The sequence below is a fragment of the Oncorhynchus mykiss genome, chromosome 5 (genome assembly GCF_057628025.1).
Source record: "Oncorhynchus mykiss isolate SJ-2025 chromosome 5, ASM5762802v1, whole genome shotgun sequence".
Classification (NCBI taxonomy): Eukaryota; Metazoa; Chordata; class Actinopteri; order Salmoniformes; family Salmonidae; genus Oncorhynchus; species Oncorhynchus mykiss.
Genome location: NC_143026.1, coordinates 57,431,889 through 57,453,553, shown reverse-complemented (window position 1 = coordinate 57,453,553; position 21,665 = coordinate 57,431,889). Strand labels below are relative to the sequence as shown.

General features: G+C 41.0%; 2 protein-coding genes across 3 annotated transcripts; both read right to left on the bottom strand.

Moving 5' to 3' along the window:
* Window positions 1-436: 436 nt before the first annotated feature.
* On the bottom strand, window positions 437-11,080 carry LOC110524081 (ras-related protein Rab-3B). The gene is made up of 5 exons (XM_036977892.2): window positions 9,558-11,080; window positions 8,555-8,779; window positions 2,985-3,103; window positions 2,583-2,707; window positions 437-2,093 (listed from the first exon to the last, which is right to left on the bottom strand). The coding sequence occupies exons 2-5, from the start codon at window positions 8,777-8,779 to the stop codon at window positions 1,903-1,905; spliced, it is 660 nt and encodes a 219-aa protein (XP_036833787.1). The 5' UTR covers window positions 9,558-11,080; the 3' UTR covers window positions 437-1,902.
* atpaf1 (ATP synthase mitochondrial F1 complex assembly factor 1) lies at window positions 10,428-21,584 on the bottom strand. 2 transcript variants are annotated; one of them, XM_021603397.3, is made up of 9 exons: window positions 21,336-21,584; window positions 17,942-18,050; window positions 17,644-17,697; window positions 17,370-17,432; window positions 17,232-17,282; window positions 17,066-17,113; window positions 16,588-16,683; window positions 11,557-11,664; window positions 10,428-11,199 (listed from the first exon to the last, which is right to left on the bottom strand). In XM_021603397.3, exons 1-9 carry the CDS (start codon window positions 21,554-21,556, stop codon window positions 11,020-11,022), a joined length of 930 nt encoding a protein of 309 aa, XP_021459072.2. In that variant the 5' UTR covers window positions 21,557-21,584; the 3' UTR covers window positions 10,428-11,019. The 2 variants fall into 2 exon arrangements, with proteins under 2 accessions (XP_021459072.2, XP_021459073.2); XM_021603398.3 differs by having other exon boundaries at window positions 21,201-21,565.
* Between the last annotated feature and the right edge of the window lie 81 nt (window positions 21,585-21,665).

The following is a 21,665-nucleotide window of genomic DNA, read 5'->3' as shown; positions in this document are numbered from 1 at the left end:
ATCTGCTAACCATGTGTATGTGACCAATAAAATGTTATTTGAATTAGTGCAGTAAAAATAAGAGTTGTCATACCTGTGGTATACGGTCTAATATAAACTGGGTGGATCGAGCCCTGAATGCTGAAGGCTGACAGCCATGGTATATCAGACCGTATACCACGGGTATTTCTACTGCTCTAATTACGTTGGTAACCAGTTTATAAAAGCAATAAGGCTCCTCTGTGTTTTTTGGTATATGGCCAATATACCACAGCTAAGGGCTGTGTCCAAGCACTCCGCAATGCGTCTTGCCTAAGAACAGCCCTTAGCTGTGGTATATTGGCCATATACCACACCTCCTCGTGCGTTATTTCTTAAATATACCATGGCTGTCAGCCAATGTCAGCCAAATAACCAATATTACAGACTTCAATAGCCCATAAATAAAATGAAGGAATTCAAGTAAAGATTTGTGCTTTAATATACTAAATTGCATCTACCTATAATATACAAACATTCACAATATTTTGTACAATCACTTTGTGCTTTTCTCCCATTTGTTCAGGGAGTTTACTGTAACACGTGTACATAAATGGTCTATATTTCTTCCCATGATACAGCATAAAAATAAATTCAGCAACACCATTATAGATTCTAACTCTATAATATACTAATTTACTTAGAAAATAATTATATTAAGACATTGTCAGCGTTATTGCAAATCTAGCAATTCAATAAAAAACCGAAAATACATATGGTGGGAAGTTACACATAAAAACGTGCTACTATGCGATACATAAAGATTTGGCAAAGTATGTTTCACATTGTCATCATTAGGTTATAATCCATCATTTTTTAAACACATTTATTCAATATTTTCTGTTTTTATCCCATTTCACAAAGTATTTCGATGTGTCTCAGTTGACATTACATGATTTCAATATTTCACATCTGCCCAAGATACATCAAACACTAATAAAACCGTTACAACTGAACACTCAATTATACAGTATATGCTTTGCTTTCTAAAACGCACACGTTCATGAAATAAACATTGTAAACATGGCTGACATGACGGCTACAAGATTATATTAGCTGAAGGGTAAGGAGGGAGAAAAGGTTGTGCTCTTCAATCAACATCTATATTCTAGAACGTTATAGTCCCTCAGAATGTCAGAACACCCTGAACTTGGCATTGGCTTAGTGTTGGTGGTGCAAGACGTATTGGCCATCTTGTCGTTTTATCAGTGTTATTACTCCCTTCATATAGTTGAGAATGAAAAATCAACGGGGCAGATTACGTTCCCTTGTCTTAGCTTTAGTGCTTGTGAAACGTTAGTAGGACGGTCAAGAGCACGAGGCAAAATGACTCGGAACTTCTGCAGCTATCAAGGCTTATCTCCTCACCCGTGTAAACTCGTAACGTGAACAGCTGTGTGTGTTTCTTTGTGCGGTGGTGAAGCCACTTTTGTTTGGAGGAGGAGAGAGGCAGTGCTGTGCTTACCTGTATAACCCTGCTTAAGGTTCTCTGACCTCTGAACCAGCTGGAGGTCAAAGCTATTGGGGTGAAACAGATATGTAATGTTAAAGTAATAGTAGTAGTAGTAGTTATTGGGAGCTTGCAGTCATGAAATATATTGTATGGAGAGCTACCTTTGGAAAGAGGTTGGTGGAACTTGTAATAGAGTAATGACAGAGAATAGGAAAAGACCAGTAGTGGAATGGCAAGTGTATTAGGGGAGAACTGGGTGACCAAATCAGTATTACCTATTTCACGCTATAGGGCCGTCTCGAACAGGACTGTTCTGAACATTTTCTTTTCACATTGTCCTTTGCAGCACGGTTCCAGCAACTACGATGGATGGGTATCCAGGCCAGCCCAGCTCGGCTCGGCATGGCTTGGCTCGGCCCTATAAGTGTGAGTCAGGCACAGGTGCACTTCTGAGGTAGCTGGGGGGGCTTGTCGGTGAGCCTTGTGGTCTTGATGCTGGGGGCCATAGGCGGCTCCACGTCCACTCGTTCGGACATCTTGACGCAGATGATGTCGACCAGCCGCTCAAACACCTGCCGAACATTAATGTTCTCCTTGGCGCTGGCCTCGTAGTACTCGAACCCTGCAGACAGACAGGATGAGTACATACGGCATGGTGAGTACATAGCTCTGGTCCAGGGCGTTAGTGCGTGTTCCTCTACCAAGTTAGTAGAAGATGACTGAATGAAACACCTAGCGGGGAATAGCTTGTCTTCACAATATGGGGTGCAAAGCACAGACATGACACATTATAGACATTAAATGTGTAGACTGGTTTGCAAACCAACTCTTGAAAAGACTGGAGCACTGCTAATAACATCTATAGGAATAACTTATGCGGATTGCTTATACAGCCCCTGGGGATAAGACTTTACAGTTTTACCAACTTGACTAGAGTAGACGCCATTTGTTCACCACCTCAATGCGTCAGTGTGGTTTTAATTCAAATCTCGTGCGAAACAGGAAAACGTGGCTAACGCACCCACAGGCATGCCAGAAATTACAGAAGCTGGATGACAGTATGGTAGTTCAGAGTGCAATTTAAGGCAATTAACACCACCAATTAACTCACCTAATTGGTCAGCCAAGTGCTTGCCCTTCTCTGCGGGCACTACCCTCTCCTCGTCCATGTCACACTTGTTACCCACCATGATGACCTGAGCGTTATCCCACGAGTAGGTTTTTATCTGGGTAGCCCTGAAACACACACACAGGCTCACACACACACACACAGGCTCACACACAGGCTCACACACACAGGCTCACACACACACACAGGCTCACACACACACACACACACTCACACACACACACAGGCTCACACACACACACACACACACACACACACAGGCTCACACACACGGTTTCTCCAATCAGGGTCTTTTCACTAGTGGTGAGTAATGAAAGTAGGCGATCAGCAAAGGAAGCCATTTTCAAGTATTGAGATGCAGCCCTGGTGTCTCAGACCACTCACCAGTCCTGTACAGCGTTGAAGGACTCTTCGTTGCAGATGTCGTACATGAGGATGAAGCCCATGGCTCCACGGTAGTAGGCGGTGGTGATAGTCCTGTACCTCTCCTGCCCTGCTGTATCCTAGAGGACAGGCATACATACGTATGTATTATTACTACAGGTCATATATCATCATATGATAGAAGAACGTTTTCCCTGAGTCAAAATGGTTTGAAACAAAAATAAAAATGATTCACATGATGCTCCACAAGTGCACGTAGAGGAATAAAAGTAAATATATGCAAATTCACCCATAACTCCACTTATAGCCCGGGATCCTTTAAGCAGGGTTCATACAGGCATTGGCAAGTCAAATTCAAGGACTTTAAGGGATTTTTCAAGCACGTAAATGTCATTTTCAAGAACCTCAGTGTTATACAATTGTATAATTTATATAATTGTACCTATAGGGCCTAATATAGAACCCCACCTCCCCCCAAAAAGCATGGAAAAAGTGTAAAATAAATAAATAAGTAAAGTAGGCCACTTTATGAATAATAAAAAAAAATGGCCTTGCCAATGCATTGATATTTCAACTTATTATTACATTCTAAAATATGTGAGAATAATGTGGACATTGCCTGACTAAATAGATCGGATGCATGCCGATTTTTCTGCAGCCTACGTGGCCGATGCAAGCACACATAATAAATCCATGAATAGCGGTAGCATTAATCTCACCATTTGAATCTCACCATTGCTGTTTTCATGATGAGAAAGTAACCAGAAAACAGGTTCTTTTTTTAATGGAAAAATGTGCATGGAAAGCCAAATTGAAGCCAACATCAGATGTTGTCATCCTCATAATTACCACGCATGGTTTTACCGCAACAGAGTTACACCGTAACAGAGTTACAACTTACACTGCCATAAATGCAAGGACAGAAAAGTAATATATTATGTCACACGAATTTGGACAGCTCTGTCAAGACACCAACCATTACAAAGGGTTAAACATAGGTTTAAAAAAATAAAAAGAGACTTATAATAGAATAAAACTTTATTGTCCATCCAGGATGGACATTTTTCTTTGGCATCAACTTCCGTTACAAGAATCACACACACATACATTCTCACATCGTACACATTTAAACCAGTCAGTCCGTCATGTTGCGTCCACTAACAACATAGAGGACATTAATACGTTCACTCACAAACGACCACTGTTCCAACTGCACTAGATCGATAAGTACATATACCGATACAATGTACTTTGCATTTAGTAGTCCAACAGCACAAGGAAATAATTAATGTTTGAACACGTTCTTCTTGGTCATGGGCATTCTGAAGTGCCGGCCAGAGGGAAGCCTCTCAAACTGAGGGCGTAGAGGGTTGGAGGGGTAGCCAACGACAGCCAGCTCCTTCTTTTTGGTTGCCTTGTGAAACAGAATGGTGTTGGAGGGTCGTGTCTCTCTATCTTTGGTGGGAGTGTGTTTTCAGCTTGTCGTAGGACCTACAGTGCAAGTTTGTGTATAGGCATGATGAGAGAACTCTGTAACAAAATCTGTAGCAAGCTGTCCTGATTAGGAAATGCTCACTAGTTATAGAAAGAAAGACCCACATACGGCCTCTGATGCTTCTGATCAATTGAAAATCATTTGTGTCCTGGCTATTTAACTACAAGGGAAGGAGAGGTTTGAATGTGTAAGTGGGTGATATTTAGCCAATAGGCTGGTTCCAGATCTGTTTGTGATATATAGCCAACTCATATGGTCATACAACCAACACAACAAAATACAGACCTGGGACCAGGTTACCACACAAACATCTGCCTAATCATAATAAAGCCACTCAAAAACTCAATCTAACCCATATATTGATTCCAAAGACATGTCCACTGATCTCCCCTCATCTAAATCTTAAAGTGTCTTTCAGAGGCGTCAATTTCTTATAGTCCCAACGGGAGCTTCCATTTTTCCAAATGTAACTATTTCAGAATGGAATTGGCTGTGGGGTTTCTTCCCATCTAAATATGGAAAGCTTGTTTTGCACGGATGCTGATTTGTTGCCATTTCACTGCCTCTCTGTTCATTCGTGTGGCAAATGCACATAAGCAGAAACATGTAGGAAACAGCCCAGCACTTTGTCCTCATGTAATTAATGGGGATTTCACATACAGTCTCTTCGGAAAGGATTCAGATCCCTTGACTTTTTCCACATTTTGCTACGTTACGGCCTTCTGAAATGTATGAAATAAATAACAAATCCTTAGCAATCTACACACAATTACCCCATAATGACAAAGTGAAAACAGGCTGAGAAATCTTTAAAAATGTATTTAAAAAGAATATATATATATAAAAATCTTATTGACATGAGTATTCAGACCCTTTGCTATGAGACTAAATTGAGCTTAGGTGCAACCTGTTTCCATTGTTTCCAGTCCACCTGTAGTAAATTATATTGATTGGACATGATTTGGAAAAGCAGTCACCTGTCTATATAAGGTCCCAGTTGACGCTGCATGTCAGCGCAAAAACCAAGCCATGAGGTCGAAGGAATTGCCCATAGAGTTCAGAGGCTTCTGGGGAAGGGTACCAAAACATTTCTGCAGCATTGAAGTTCCCCAAGAACACAGTGGCCTCCATCATTCTTAAATGGAAGAAGTTTGGAACCACCAAGACTCTTCCAAGAGCTGACTGCACGGCCAAACTGAGCAATCGGGTGAGGACGGCCTTGGTCAGGGAGGTGACTCTGAAAAAGCTCTAGTTCCTCTGTGGAGATGGGAGAAACTTCCAGAAGGACAACCATATCTGCAGCACTCCACCAATCAGGCCTTTATGGTAGAGTGGCCAGACGTATGTCACTCCTCAGTAAAAGGCACATGACAGCCAACTTGGAGTTTGCCAAAAAAGGTATCTAAAGACTCTCCAACCATGAGAAACAAGATTCTCTGGTCTGATGAAACCAAGATTGAACTCTTTGGCCTGAATGCCAAGCGTCACATCTGGAGGAAACCTGGCACCATTACTACGGTGAAGCATGGTGGTGGCAGCATCATGCTGTGGGGGTGTTTTTCAGCTGCAGGGACTGGGAGATTATTCAGGGTCGAGGCAAAGATTAATGGAGGAAAGTATCACAGACTGGGGCGAACGTTCACCTTCCAACAGGACAACGACCCTAAGCACACAGCCAAGAATTTGCAGAAGTAGCTTCGGGACATCTCTGAATGTCCTTGAGTGGCCCAGCCAGAGCCCGGACTTGTATCTGATCTAACATCTCTGGAGAGACCTGAAAATAACTTTGCAGCAACGCTCCCCATTCAACCTGACAGCGCTTGAGAGGATAAGCAGAGAAGAATGGGAGAAACTCCCCAAATAATGGTGTGCCAAGCTTGTAGCGTCATACCCAAGAAGACTGTAATTGCTGCCAAAGGTGCTTCAACAAAGTACTGAGTAAAGAGTCTGAATACTTATGTAAATGTGATATTTCGATTGTTGTTTTTTTATACATTTGCAAACATTTCTAAAAACCTGTTTTTGCTTTGTCATTATGGGGTATTGTGTGTGTAAAAAAAAAAAAAGAAAGTAAAGTCAACTTTCCGAAGGCACTGAACATAGACACAGGCTCCGCTTCCGCCTGTGACCAATCACAATGGTTGCACACTAAAAGGTGTCCGCATACTAGATTCGGTTTACTCCTAGCAGAACTCGGGGAGGCGAATGTCTGAGAAAAATACAGCAATATTACAGTTTGTCCCTCTTGAGATGCCATAGCAACAAATAGTCAATATACACTTCCTCAAAATATTCTAAATTAATCTAAGATAAATAAAAAAATCTGTAATAAAATGTGATTTTTTTTGTAGAGCAGGTCTTAGTCGTAAAATTTTTCATCGAACTGAGATATTTGGTGTAGTATTTCTCAAGTGGAAAAACATTGAATGACAACTAACTCTTAAGAATCCCTACTGTTGACCAATCACCGACGAAGGGCTACCGAACTTCGATTAGCCTCAAGAAAAAAACGTGTGAGCTCGAACAGCTGAAAAAAAACCTGCAGAACGCTGCCGAAAACCAAAACGTCACAACATATGAGCGAACTGACTGGAAAGCAAGCATACGGTAAGCTTAACAACAACACATTTACCCCTAAGAAAGTAAAACAACTTGCAGCAGGCCGCATCCCACTTCGCAGTCACACATTTGCCTGGATGTGTGGCCACCTTCCACCAGACCTGGGTTCAAAATACTATTTGAAATCTTTCAAATACTTTGACCGTTTGCTCTAGCCTGCCTGGAGTGCCAGATGGGTGGGGCTTGCAGTTTTGGACAATTCTATTGGTTCATTAAACCATCTTTAGTGGAGCTCGCTATCTGCCATCACAAAGCAAGTGCTATTACTGTAGCTTTTTGCTAGATTGTTGTTGCTGCTGCAAACATCAATAGCGCAGCAGCTGTTTTGAGTGCACAGTGTGAGTGCACCGCCTTCTACTTTTACACCTCAAGCCAGGCATTTAAAGACGGGATCAATCTGCGCTGATTACCACTCTCTGCTTATCACAAATTGCAATTTACTCTGGCAGTGTTGTCTGCCGAGACCCCCACTTCTGTACCCCCCCCCCCCCCCCCCCCCCATCAGTCCCTGTGTACCCTCCGTGGGTTCTACCCGCTCACCCGAAGGGGCCACTATAATTGCCTGCAGGATCTGGTTGTTGGGGAGCAGTGTGAAGAGCTGCTGCCATGACAACCATCATCGCCTGATGATGCAAGCTCACCAGAAGCTTCTGTTGCCTCTTTTTTTCTCTCCCTGGGCCTGCAGGAGAAAGATTGTTCGAGTCTGAAGCATTACTATTGAGACATCCGACAGACAGGAAGGATGTGTGTTCGATTGATTCCTCTGTGTGTCTGTGTGCGAGTGGGTACGTGTGCGTTGCGGATGACTGTCGGCTTATTTCATTTATCTATAGTACAGTAGTGACATCGTCATGGCTGTAGACAGTCACAAGGACTGGGTTTCGACTGTGAACGTGGCGCTCGGGCTAAAGAAACACGCTAAGTGGATCAACAAAGCGTACCCTGGAAAAGGACTAAATGTAATCATTATGCACATAATGACATGTTTACGTATCCTGTATGTATTGGTGCATAATGAATATAGTCCTTATGCACAGTACACTCAAGCACTGTATCTTGAGCAGTGGACTTTCAGCATGTAACTACAGTTTTGGTAGACTGACAGTATACAGTAGACCTGGGTTGAATGGGATCATTACCTCCTGTGCGGTCTTATCAAGCCCACTGACTGTCTACAAACAGGTGACAAACAAACGACAGCTTGAACGACACCTGTGTCGTCACCACATGGCACATTCATAGTGGCGTAGATATAGAACGGAATAGCAATAGAATATCTTCAAATTCCATACGGTGAGAATGTATAGCGTGATCTGTTTGTGCTGTAACGTCAACTCCTTGTCACTCATTGTTATGTTTGGCATGACCAGGAGAGGCGTGATGGCACAAACAGCATGGCACCCAGGCTAGAGAATAGATTGGGTCGAATGGCACAGAAGCAACTGCAACGACTCACCCATATCTGGAGCTTGACCCTCTTTTCGTTCCTGTAGACGGTCTTGACCTTGAAGTCGATGCCCACCGTGCTGACGAAAGAGTTGCTGAACGAGTCGTCGGCGTAGCGGAACAGAAAGCTGGTCTTGCCCACGCTGCTGTTGCCAATGATGAGGAGCTTGAACATGTAGTCAAAGTTCTGGTCGGAGCCATCTCTCTGCCCAAAGCGCTGGTCTGCCTTCGCCATCTGTGGAGCATTCGAGCATTGATCATGTGTGCAGACAGATGGGTGGATGAGTCAAAAGGGGTTGGAGAGAAGTGTTCACTCAAGAATGAATGCCTTTGCAGAGGAAACCATGGTGAGGAAACCATGGTTTCAGGACTATTATGGTTGGGCTATAATCTCCACATTTCTACCATCTTGATTATCTGTTGGGGCATCTTCTCGAACAGATTTCTCAGAAATGTCATGACATGGGGGAAAATGAATGTTGCATTGTACCTTTTATTATGACAGCCTATATATTATATAATGAATAAAAAGGGGTTTTAATATGCAATACTGTTAACTGGATATATTAGTTGAATTTATCAGACAGTGATGTCTAGACATGTGCTAGTGCATTTTTCATGTGTTAGTAGACTATGCATGTAGGCAATGGATGGTCAGTGCAAATGCTGGGCACTGAAAACTGGTTTAAACCGCAGGTGTGGCCCGTTATTCAAAACACACACAGGCTATTCAAAACGTACGACTAAAGCTATAACTAAGTGCAACATTTATGAGAGGACATCTTCATTCAGAGAACCCATAGACATCCATGTGTGTATACAGTAGGATTGTGAAACCATCATCGAACTGCTGCCATCGTTACGATTAAGGCACAGGTGCAAATGCATAGTCTAATTCGACATTTGTCTTTGGTCATATGGTACTGCTATCAGACTACGATCCATAGTTATTGCTGTAATTCTAAAAGTATGAGGATAACCGGCAAAATACCAAGACATTAAATGTGTCTTACCTCTAAATCTTCTCTGGGTGGTTGTTTTCTCTCCGTTCTCCTTTCGTTGGCTCGGCGACTGAACTGCGCTGAATGCACCTGACAAACTCGTTGGCAAAACACTTCTTGAATATCTATATGAATCAGCTTCTGTCCTGATCTGTAAGTTTATCCAATCATGTGGTGGGGGGTCGAATCATTTGGAGCTTATTCCTGGTGTTTTTACATTATTTTATGTCCAACAATGAAAATTCAACATATTTTTAAAATATTTTTCCTCAAACTTGGAGGGTGGGGGCATATAAATCCACCGCCAGTGAAGAACCCTGCTCTACACTACACAGCCATAACCATCTTCGGTAGTCATTCTGCAGCGGGAGGACAATTAGCATTAGTGTCGGTACCTCCTTATGTAAAGAAAAAGTCGTCGTACAGATAAACTCCTGTGAATGGAACGGAGCAAATGTGTAGACCGGCACTCCTCTGTAGGAACAGACGCATATCAGACCACAGAACGGAATTACAGGAAATAGCACGGTTTTGATTATATTAGCCTACATGACTCATCCATGAAATAGGCAGGCTACCAGTCAAAATATAGCTATACATTTATACTGGTCTGAGTTGCAGTAAATCACTTCACAATGTTGTTCACCTTGATTGTGCAAAGTACACACAACCAGAAAACCATCTCTGCATTGGCATAACCATACAACAGTTGCATGTTATGAAGACCCAGCTTGAACAGTATGGCATTGTCAATACCTCTAATTTATTACAAGGTATAAATGGCGCAACAGGTGAATAACATGTGACCACTAGTGATCACTAGTGATCGCTCAAGTAACAACTATGTAACCATGTAGTACCAGTATAATAAAAGGAGGCAAATTGTCTAACCATTTTTTTTTTTTTTACTGTATCCACACACAGTTCATCCATGTGTCAACCACAAAGCTAGATAGGTATGTATGTACACAATCTCATTGTACACTTTGTACACTCCCTTATCTTTTGAAAGCAAAATTCCTGCAGTTATTTTACACAAAAATAAAAAGCATATTTCGACCAGAAAACACAAAATACTGGGATAGTGTCCCAAATGGCACCCTAATCTGACCTGGGCTCATAGGGCTCTGGTCAAATGCAATCTTTAGGGAATAGGGTGGCTTTTGGGACGTAACCTAGGCTCTAAAAATGGAAGATGAGACTACGGTCAAGTGCAACTGTAAGATTAACAGGGGCGAGGTGAGGAAGAACATTGAGATTAAATAACATTGACTCATTACATCATCTATGCCCAGGAATTTAGCATACATTTTGACTGATGAATCTGCTCAACCAGGTCATAAGTCCCAAGCAACAGACTTCATCAATTATCCCCCGCAAACGCAAGAGGCTCCAAATGAATGACCATGTCCCCTGGCAATTCCAATCCTGTGGTGAATTGTAGCATCATTTTACAGTCCGACAACTCTTAGATCTAGTTTCCAGAGGTGAGTGCAGGATTGATGCCACTCTGTTCCAACTCAGCGATCACTGCCGTGTGTTTGAAGTCGGTTGGTTTGTGGTTAAAGGTCTCCACCAATCGGAAGGTCTCCTGCCGCTGGGTTCCGTAGAACAGCTGCACCTGATTGGCCAAGCACTGAGCCAGATGTACAGTCTGCAAAAGAGTGTTTCGTTAAAAGCTTTCCTCTGCCTGGACCACAATAAATAGCTAAGCTATATATGATGACTGCTGTGTAATAAGCAAACAAAATACCATAGGTAAAATTACATTGAATCTACAGTCCAAATACTTGACCAATTACCATCTCACACAGCACAGTTGTTGGTATAATTCATTAATGTGCTGTTTGTATACACGTCTGATTAGACTATGGGTAACGGTTAAGTTGCATGTGGAGCATATGCATAATTGGATTCTTCTGCTGCTGATTTCAAACACTGACTTCAACATCCTTATGATCAAGCGGAACTGTATTGCACCATGTACGATGGCGTGTTAGAAACAACTTACCATAAACTTAGGATCCATCTCAGCAGTCATGAGCACCACACCCTTATCCTTCTGCAAGTCTGAGTAGTGGTAGAGGATCAACTGACTGGGGGCGTGCTCTCCCATGGTCTGTGGAGAGGGTCAGGAAAACATCATGTGTTATTCAATATAGTAGTACATCATCTATACCAGGGGTCTCCAACCCTGTTCCTGGAGAGATACCCTCCTGTAAGGTTCACACTCCAACCCGTCGTAACTAACCCGGTTCAGCTTATCAACCAGCTAATTATTAGAATCAGGTGTGGTAGATTAGGGTTGGAGTGAAAACCTACAGGACGGTAGCTCTCCAGGAACAGGGTTGAGAGTCCTGATCTATACGATTTATTTGAATATCATTATTTTTTTTTACTTTCTGATATACGGATAGTCGAAATACATGTGTTTTAAAAGAAGAAATGGGTTTTAAAAGAAGAAATGTGTTTGAGGAAACACTGCTTTGATTGACTGACAATAACAACAAGTGTGAAACGTGTGAAGGACAACCGAAGTAAAGTTGGTTTTATATTCACACACTTGGACATTCAACAGACATTCGCCAGAAGCCATTTAAAATGGTAAAAATCAATAACTAATTAATCGATTGTCACAGAAACATAAAAATATGTTTTTTTTTCTATAAATGTCTAGCATACTTTTTCAACCTTTGTTTTGAATAAAAATTATAGTTTAGATTTTATTTACAGTGCCTTGCGAAAGTATTCGGCCCCCTTGAACTTTGCGACCTTTTGACACATTTCAGGCTTCAAACATAAAGATATAAAACTGTATTTTTTTTGTGAAGAATCAACAACAAGTGGGACACAGTCATGAAGTGGAATGACATTTATTGGATATTTCAAACTTTTTTAACAAATCAAAAACTGAAAAATTGGGCATGCAAAATTATTCAGCCCCCTTAAGTTAATACTTTGTAGTGCCACCTTTTGCTGCGATTACAGCTGTAAGTCGCTTGGGGTATGTCTCTATCAGTTTTGCACATCGAGAGACTGAAATTTTTTCCCATTCCTCCTTGCAAAACAGCTTAAGCTCAGTGAGGTTGGATGGAGAGCATTTGTGAACAGCAGTTTTCAGTTCTTTCCACAGATTCTTGATTGGATTCAGGTCTGGACTTTGACTTGGCCATTCTAACACCTGGATATGTTTATTTTTGAACCATTCCATTGTAGATTTTGCTTTATGTTTTGGATCATTGTCTTGTTGGAAGACAAATCTCCGTCCCAGTCTCAGGTCTTTTGCAGACTCCATCAGGTTCTCTTCCAGAATGGTCCTGTATTTGGCTCCATCCATCTTCCCATCAATTTTAACCATCTTCCCTGTCCCTGCTGAAGAAAAGCAGGCCCAAACCATGATGCTGCCACCACCATGTTTGACAGTGGGGATGGTGTGTTCAAGGTGATGAGCTGTGTTGCTTTTACGCAATCTGACCAGAGCACCTTCTTCCACATGTTTGGTGTGTCTCCCAGGTGGCTTGTGGCAAACTTTAAACAACACTTTTTATGGATATCTTTAAGAAATGGCTTTCTTCTTGCCACTCTTCCATAAAGGCCAGATTTGTGCAATATACGACTGATTGTTGTCCTATGGACAGAGTCTCCCACCTCAGCTGTAGATCTCTGCAGTTCATCCAGAGTGATCATGGGCCTCTTGGCTGCATCTCTGATCAGTCTTCTCCTTGTATGAGCTGAAAGTTTAGAGGGACGGCCAGGTCTTGGTAGATTTGCAGTGGTCTGATACTCCTTCCATTTCAATATTATCGCTTGCACAGTGCTCCTTGGGATGTTTAAAGCTTGGGAAATCTTTTTGTATCCAAATCCGGCTTTAAACTTCTTCACAACAGTATCTCGGACCTGCCTGGTGTGTTCCTTATTCTTCATGATGCTCTCTGCGCTTTTAACGGACCTCTGAGACTATCACAGTGCAGGTGCATTTATACGGAGACTTGATTACACACAGGTGGATTGTATTTATCATTAGTCATTTAGGTCAACATTGGATCATTCAGAGATCCTCACTGAACTTCTGGAGAGAGTTTGCTGCACTGAAAGTAAAGGGGCTGAATAATTTTGCACGCCCAATTTTTCAGTTTTTGATTTGTTAAAAAAGTTTGAAATATCTAATAAATGTCGTTCCACTTCATGATTGTGTCCCACTTGTTGTTGATTCTTCACAAAAAAAATACAGTTTTATATCTTTATGTTTGAAGCCTGAAATGTGGCAAAAGGTCGCAAAGTTCAAGGGGGCCGAATACTTTCGCAAGGCACTGTAAATACAGAAAATCTATAAAAGATGCCATTTAAAGCGGTATAAATCAATAACTAATTCAGTCACAGAAACATCAAACTTCATATGATTTTTTCTATAAAAGTCTAGCATACTTTTGAGTGAAAATTCCAGGTGGGTTTCTAATGATCAATTAGCCTTTTAAAATGATAAACTTGGATTAGCTAACACAACATGCCATTGGAACAAAGGAGTGATGGTTGCTGATAATGGGGCCTCTGTACGCCTATGTAGATATCCCATTCAAAATCAGCCGTTTCCAGCTAAAATCGTCATTTACAACATTAATGTCTACACTGTATTTCGGATCAATTCGAAGCTTTTCTTTCAAAAACAAGGACATTTCCAAGTGACCACAAACTTTTAAACGGTAGTGTACGTATATATATATATAAATAATAGCATGGGTATTGAAAGATACCAGAGGGTGGATAACAATAACACGAGAAGTGGACGGTACATGTTTTGTATCTGGGCTAAATGTATACATTATGATTTGCCTCTGAACTGTATGTGAACCCCTCTGCAATCTACTGGCACTAACCATTTAAAACTAGGACTTCAACTAGGCCGTCGCTATGCTATTTGCTCTCTTTCTCTCTTAAACTGCTAGCACAAAGCCTATGTGAAAATTTGTTTTTCCACAAAAGCTCACGAAGAAAAAAAAAATCAACTGGCCCAAATCAGCTCTACATAATTCAGCAGGGAGGTGTGCAACTACCACACATTATATTATATTATTCACATTCTTTGCAGAAATAACTATTTGCAAACCTTTTAAAATGTCCAGAAAGACAGTGGGCTTAGAAGGGTATTTATACTTTAAAATACATATTTTAAGTGAATGGATGTGGATGAAAATTCTGCCAGTGTTTTAATGTCCTAGTTTCTTGTTTTTTTTGTCAGAATAATAGGAGATAATTATTTATTTCAGATTTTATTTCTTTCATTACATTTCCAGTGGGTCAGAAGTTTACATACACTCAATTAGTATTTGGTAGCATTGCCTTTAAATTGTTTAACTTGGGTCAAACGTTTTGGGTAGCCTTCCACAAGCATCCCACAATAAGTAGGGTGAATTTTGTCCCATTCCTCCTGACAGGGCTGGTGTAACTGAGTCAGGCCTCCTTGCTCGCACACGCTTTTTCAGTTCTGGCAACACATTTTATATGGGATTGAGGTCAGGGCCTTGTGATGGGCCCTCGAATACCTTGACTTTCTTGTCCTTAAGCCATTTTGCCACAACTTTGGAAGTATGCTTGGGGTCATTGTCCATTTGGAAGACCCATTTGCGACCAAGCTTTGTTTCATCAGACCAGAGGACATTTCTCCAAAAAGTAAGATCTCTGTCCCCATGTGCAGTTGCAAACCGTTGTCTGGCTTTTTTTAATGGCGGTTTTGGAGCAGTGGCTTCTTCCTTGCTGAGCGGCCTTTCAGTTTATGTCGATCTAGGACTCGTTTTACTGTGGATATAGATACTTTTGTACCCTTTTCCTCCAGTATCTTCACAAGGTTGATTTGCACTTTTCACACCAAAGTACGTTCATCTCTCGGAGAAAGAACGCATCTCCTTCCTGAGCGGTATGACGGCTGCGTGGTCCCATGGTGTTTATACTTGCGTACTATTGTTTGGAAAGATGAACGTGGTACCTTCAGGTGTTAGCAAAATTGCCTTGAAATACAGGCCTTGAAAAAAAAGGCCTTGAAATACATCCACAATCACACCCCCCAATTGACTCAAATTGTGTCAATTAGCCTATCAGAAGCTTCCACGGCCATGACATCATTCTCTGGAATTTTCCAAGCTGTTTAAAGGCACAATCAACTTAGTGTTTGTAAACATCTGACCCACTGGAATTGTGATAAAAGTGAATTATAAGTTAAATGATCCGTCTGTAAACAATTGATGGAAAAATTACTTGTGTCTTACACAAAGTAGATGTCCTAACCGACTTGCCAAAACTATAGTTTGTTAACATGAAATGTGTGGTTGAAAAACAAGTTTTAATGACTCCAACCTAAGTGTATGTAAACGTCCGACTTCAACTGTAGTTTGATGATTCTGTGACAAACGGTGAATTAGTTATTGATTTATATCGCTTTAATAGGCATTTTATAGATTTGATGTATTTCTATAAAATCAGAACCATAATTTGTATTCAAAACACATTTAAAAGTATGCTAGACATTTACATAATCAATCATACCTAGTTTGAGGTTTGTGACAAATGAATAATTATTTATTGATTTATACAGCTTTAAAAAATGGCATTTTATAGACTGTATTTCTATAAAATCAAAACTGGAATTTGTATTCAAAACAAATGTTCTAAAAGTATGCTAGACATTTATAGAATAAATAATATCTAGTTTGATGATTCTGTGACAGTGAATTAGTTATTGAATTTTACATTTGTAAATGGCTTTTGGCAAATGGCCTGAATGTCTTGAATGTCTTGAATGTGAAACCAACTTGACCTCGATTGTAGGATACCAGTGTGTCTTTTGTATGAGGCGCTCATAAAAACGATCATAAAAGTGTTTTATAAACATATTAATGTAATGGTTTATCCTCGTAGGCTGTGTAGCAAAGTCAGCCAAATAATTTGTCTTTCGTTTTAGACAAAGCATTTCACCCCTACAAAAAATACGCACATTTATTTCTCAGAAAGTAATTGAATATTAACATCCATTCGGATATTTGAATAATACCTGGACATTGATGAGGGAGGTGAAATGGAGCTCGTGGTCCGACCACTGGCCCAGGAAGAACTCATAGCCCTCCTTCTGGGGTAACGCATACAGGAACTGGAGATAGGGGAGTCACAGATTGTAATCATCATCAACACTGTCTATTTTCAACTGTTTCTTTACTAAACTATCTGACATTAAATTACCATCATTCTGCTTTGCGACCATCAACCAACAAGAGTTCCAATTGTGAACTCGAGAGTATGACATCTCAAAATAATAAAATGCATTCTTTATCGGAGCAATACTGCCACCAAGTGGTCTTTATTGCATGTTACAATCACGTCTGCTCTGACTTTTGTCATTATGCCAGACAAATTGGCAAGTAATTTGTTCGCCAATTTGTATGCAATGTCATTGCAAACACACTTTATTATCATCAAATATTTGGACATATTACAGCACAGTCCTAATAGACACTGAGCAGTGAGATTCTTACCGCGGGGTTCGACTTAGCTCGGTTGAAAATTACTTCAAAAATGTGAGCCTAAAATGGAGGAATAATTATGCAATTACAAGAAAACATTTGTTAAGGTCAATAAATAGGTAAGCAAAGCAAGTCAAATTACTTGCAAAAGTGTTTTCTGACAAAATAGCAAACTTACTGGTATGACAGCACTGATGGTGTCTTTTGTGGCATAATACTGCCTCCACAGCTGAAAACAGAGAATGAAAGTTACAAACATACCATGGTTCTTCACCTAGATATGACATTTCATCTCTAAATATGTAAATACCCATACCTCCGCAATTTCTTCTCCTGAATTATCCTGGATCAAGTCCAAGTTCAGGATAGATCCTAGGGTCTGTGCAAAAACAAAAAATACATTAATGGGATCACTCAGGTGTACGGGGTGAGTTACCCTCATACAGGGGTAACAAGTAATGGGCTCTTAAACCTTGTGAAAAGCTGTATACAAATGCAATCCAATAATGTCAATAGTATCAATCAATGCCGTTCCACATTCTCTTTAGCTATTTACAATGCTATCGAGGACAGCATTTGTTCATTTTCACCTTGTCTTTAGTGAATCTGCCTGAACCATCAGCCTGCTTGTCACGCTTCTCCAACTGCAAATAAGGTAAGATTTGATGCATATCAAATTGGAGACAATTAAACAGTGTTTCCCTACATTGGTGTAGAGCATATTGGCACGAAGACAAAGCTACATCTATGGGCTCGCAGTCTTTCAGCGTAAAGACATCCACAACAGGGGAGAGGATGCACGCACCCCAAGCAACGGTGGGTAGCCTAACAGACCATGTTTAAGCATTATGATTACACGCAAACAAAATATGTTATGCATTAACTTACCTCCTGCTCCATGACTTTGACAAACTCTGCTTGTTTAGAGTGTCCAAGAGGCTCCCTCTTGACTTCAATTCGCTTCTCGAGCCGAGCATTGAACTCCTGAGGGTTGGCACTAAAAAAAGAAAAATGAAAGAACTTCTGGTTAGGAAATGTGCAAATTCAAAACTAAGGTACAGGTCAGCCTAGCCCGTGATCATGACGCAGATCATTTACACATGAGTCATTGGACGAAGGGGTCTTCTGTACGTACGGGGGTGTTTTGTTCAGAGCCCAGACGCTTAATATGAACATTGACACGCATGGTTGCGGTACTGTTTTGGAAGCAAAAGGTTAAATTGATACACGCGTTGATAGGGTTAGAGTTTCCACACGCGTATATCTTTCTTCATGTAACAGAGCTTGGTTACATAAGACCAGATGCGACCACCTGTGTGTGCTCAGTCACTATCAGAAAGTGTAACTCAGAAAGTGTAGCGGAAGTGTAGTTTGAAGGCAAGGGCTCCCGAGTGGTGCAGCGGTCTAAGGAACTACATCTCGGTGCTTTAGGCGTTACTACAGACACATTGGTTCGATTCCAGGCTGTATCACAACCACCCGTGATTGGGAGTCCCATAGGGCGGCGCACAATTGGCCCAGTGTCGTCCGGGTTTAGACGGTGAAAGCCGTAGCTGGATGGATCTGTGGAAAATTGTGTATATTTCTTTCTTTGAAGGATTCTTTCTTGCTAACCATGTTTGCGAGCTATGATTATTTAAAAATACAGCGTCGGGATTATAGTTCACGAGGTAGTCATGGGTGATGATAATGGTTGAAAACTGTAGGGCGGCAAAATTCCACCTAGAGTTTGAGGACTAAAGGCCAGCCTAGAGCAGTGGTCACCAACCTTTTCTGAGTCAAGATCACTTTCGGTGTCAAAATGCACGCCGAGATCTACCGCTGTGATTTTTTTATTAACGTGACTTAAAAAATGTAAGCCTATGCAACAATAACCAATTAAAAACAGTACTGTAGCAATGAGGTTTGTGCAGTAACCTGTAGACCCAACACATTATCACCGCATACTGGCTTTGCTTGAATTTACCTGCCAATGCATTGTTGTTCGGGACATTTAAAAAATATATATTTCAAAATATGAGGCAGGCTCCATGATCACACCGATAATAGATCCATTGTTGTATTACTTGTGAGGCACAGCTGAGTGAGCATACATTTAAATCATTTGCTTTTTATTTTATTGGGCTGATGGTGCCTGCATCAGATGGTCAGTCTCAGCGGAAGGAGAGAGCAGCAGACTGAGGGTCCGTCTCTCAACGTCCCTCCACTCTCCCTTTCCTCCACTGACACTGACCAAAAAGGGGCACAGTCTTCCAGCTGATGGCAAAACTCGAGTCACACCGCATTATTTTTGCCTCATGCACAAATTCATGTTGTTACTCCTATGAACAGAGAAAGTGAAATATTCCTTGATATTAAAAAAGACCCAAGAAACTAATAATAACAACAGAGTAAGAACTTAAACATGAACTCACTCATAAAAACAGCAGCTCTTTGCTGTATTCTTTGACAGTCTCTCTAGTCATTGATTTAAAATCTCACAGTATACATTTCGCCGTAGCTTTCTTTTATGCCTGCTACGTTACTGCAGACTCGGTCATCTGAGCAATCTGATTGGCCAGCAATTATTTCACTTATAATTCACTGTATCACAATTCCAGTGGGTCAGAAGTTTACAGACATTAAGTTGGCTGTGCCTTTAAACAGCTTGGAAAATTCCAGAAAATGATGTCATGGCTTTAGTAGCTACTGATAGGCTAATTGACATACTTTGAGTCAATTGGGGGGTGTACCTGTGGATGTATTTCAAGGCCTACCTTCAAACTCAGTGCCTCTTTGCTTGACATCGTGGGAAAATCAAAAGAAATCAGCTAAGACCTCAGAAAAAAGATTGTAGACCTCCACAAGTCTGCTTCATCCTTGGGAGCAACTTCCAAACACAGAAGGTACCACATTCATCTGTACAAACAATAGTATGCAAGTATAAACACCATGGGACCACGCAGCCATCATACCGCTCAGGAAGGAGACGAGTTCTGTCTCCTAGAGATGAACGTACTTTGGTGCGAAAAGTGCAAATCAATCCCAGAGCAACAGCAAAAGACCATGTGAAGATGCTGGAGGAAACAGGTACAAAAGTATCGATATCCACAGTAAAAATGAGTCCTATATTGACATAACCTGAAAGCCCACTTAGCAAGGAAGAAGCCACTGCTCCAAAACCATCATAAAAAAAGCCAGACTACGGTTTGCAACTACACACGGGGACAAAGATGGTACTTTTTGGAGAAATGTCTTCTGGTCTGATGAAACAAAAACAGAACTGTTTGGCCATAATGACCATTGTTATGTTTGTAGGAAAAAGGGGGAGGCTTGCAAGCCGACGAACATCATCCCAACCGTGAAGCACGGGGGTGGCAGCATCATGTTGTGGGGGTGCTTTAATGCAGGAGGGACTGGTGCATTTCACAAAATAGATGGCATCATGAGGTAGGAAAATTATGTGGAGATATTGAAGCAACATCTCAAGACATCAGTCAGGAAGCTAAAGCTTGGTCGCAAATGGGTCTTCCAAATAGACAAGGACCCCAAGCATACTTCCAAAGTTATGGCTTAAGGACAACAAAGTCCAGGTATTGGAGTGGCCATCACGAAGCTCTGACCTCAATCCCATAGAACATTTGTGGGCAGAACTGAAAAAGTGTGTGCAAGCAAGGAGGCCTACAAACCTGACTCAGTTACACCAGCTCTGTCAGGAGGAATGGGTCAAAATTCACCCAACTTATTGCGGGAAGCTTGTGGAAGACTACCTGAAACATTTGACCTAAGTTAAAAAAATGTAAAGGCAATGCTACCAAATACTAATTGAGTGTATGTAAACTTCTGACCCACTGAGAATGTGACGAAATAAATTAAAGCTGAAATAAATCACTCTACTATTATTCTGACATTTCACATTCTTAAAATAAAGTGGTGATCCAAACTGATCTAAGGCAGGGAATTCTTACTAGGATTAAATGTTAGGAATTGTGGAAAAACTGTGTTTAAATGTATTTGGCTAAAGTGTAAGTAAACTTCCGACTTCAACTGTACATACATTCCGTTACATAACATACACACACATTATTTATATATATATATATAGTTTTAAAGGCAATGCAAAGCTAGTTAACCCAGTAGGCAATACTTAGCGGTCACCAGGTCTTACCCATGGTTGTTACACCTTGTTATTTCATTTCCCTGTTCATTATCCAGTGACAAACAGTGGGAGTTGCACACCAAACTAGTTAGCATATTAGCCTGGTGCTAACTAATATTTGCTAGCGTTTGACTTAGCGCTTACTTTCGTAGTTTCTTTATCTTTTCCTGATATTTATTATAATATGGATTGTCTTCCAATTCCGGCTCTTTCTCTTTCTTCACAGAAAATGCTCTAAAATGCGACGGCACCAGACCTGGGATGAGCGGTCGTATTCCAGTTGCCCTGACCGCTAGCATCCCACGGTACAAACAAGACATTTGCACCATGGCCGCCGCCATATTTCCTTCGTCGTTGTCGCACATAAATAAAGCGCCGTGAAGAAACACTGTCAACTTACAAATCTTTCCGAGGACCTGTTCTGTGTGTGTCAAACACAGTAAATGAGAAAGGCCCATATAACTATATGGATAT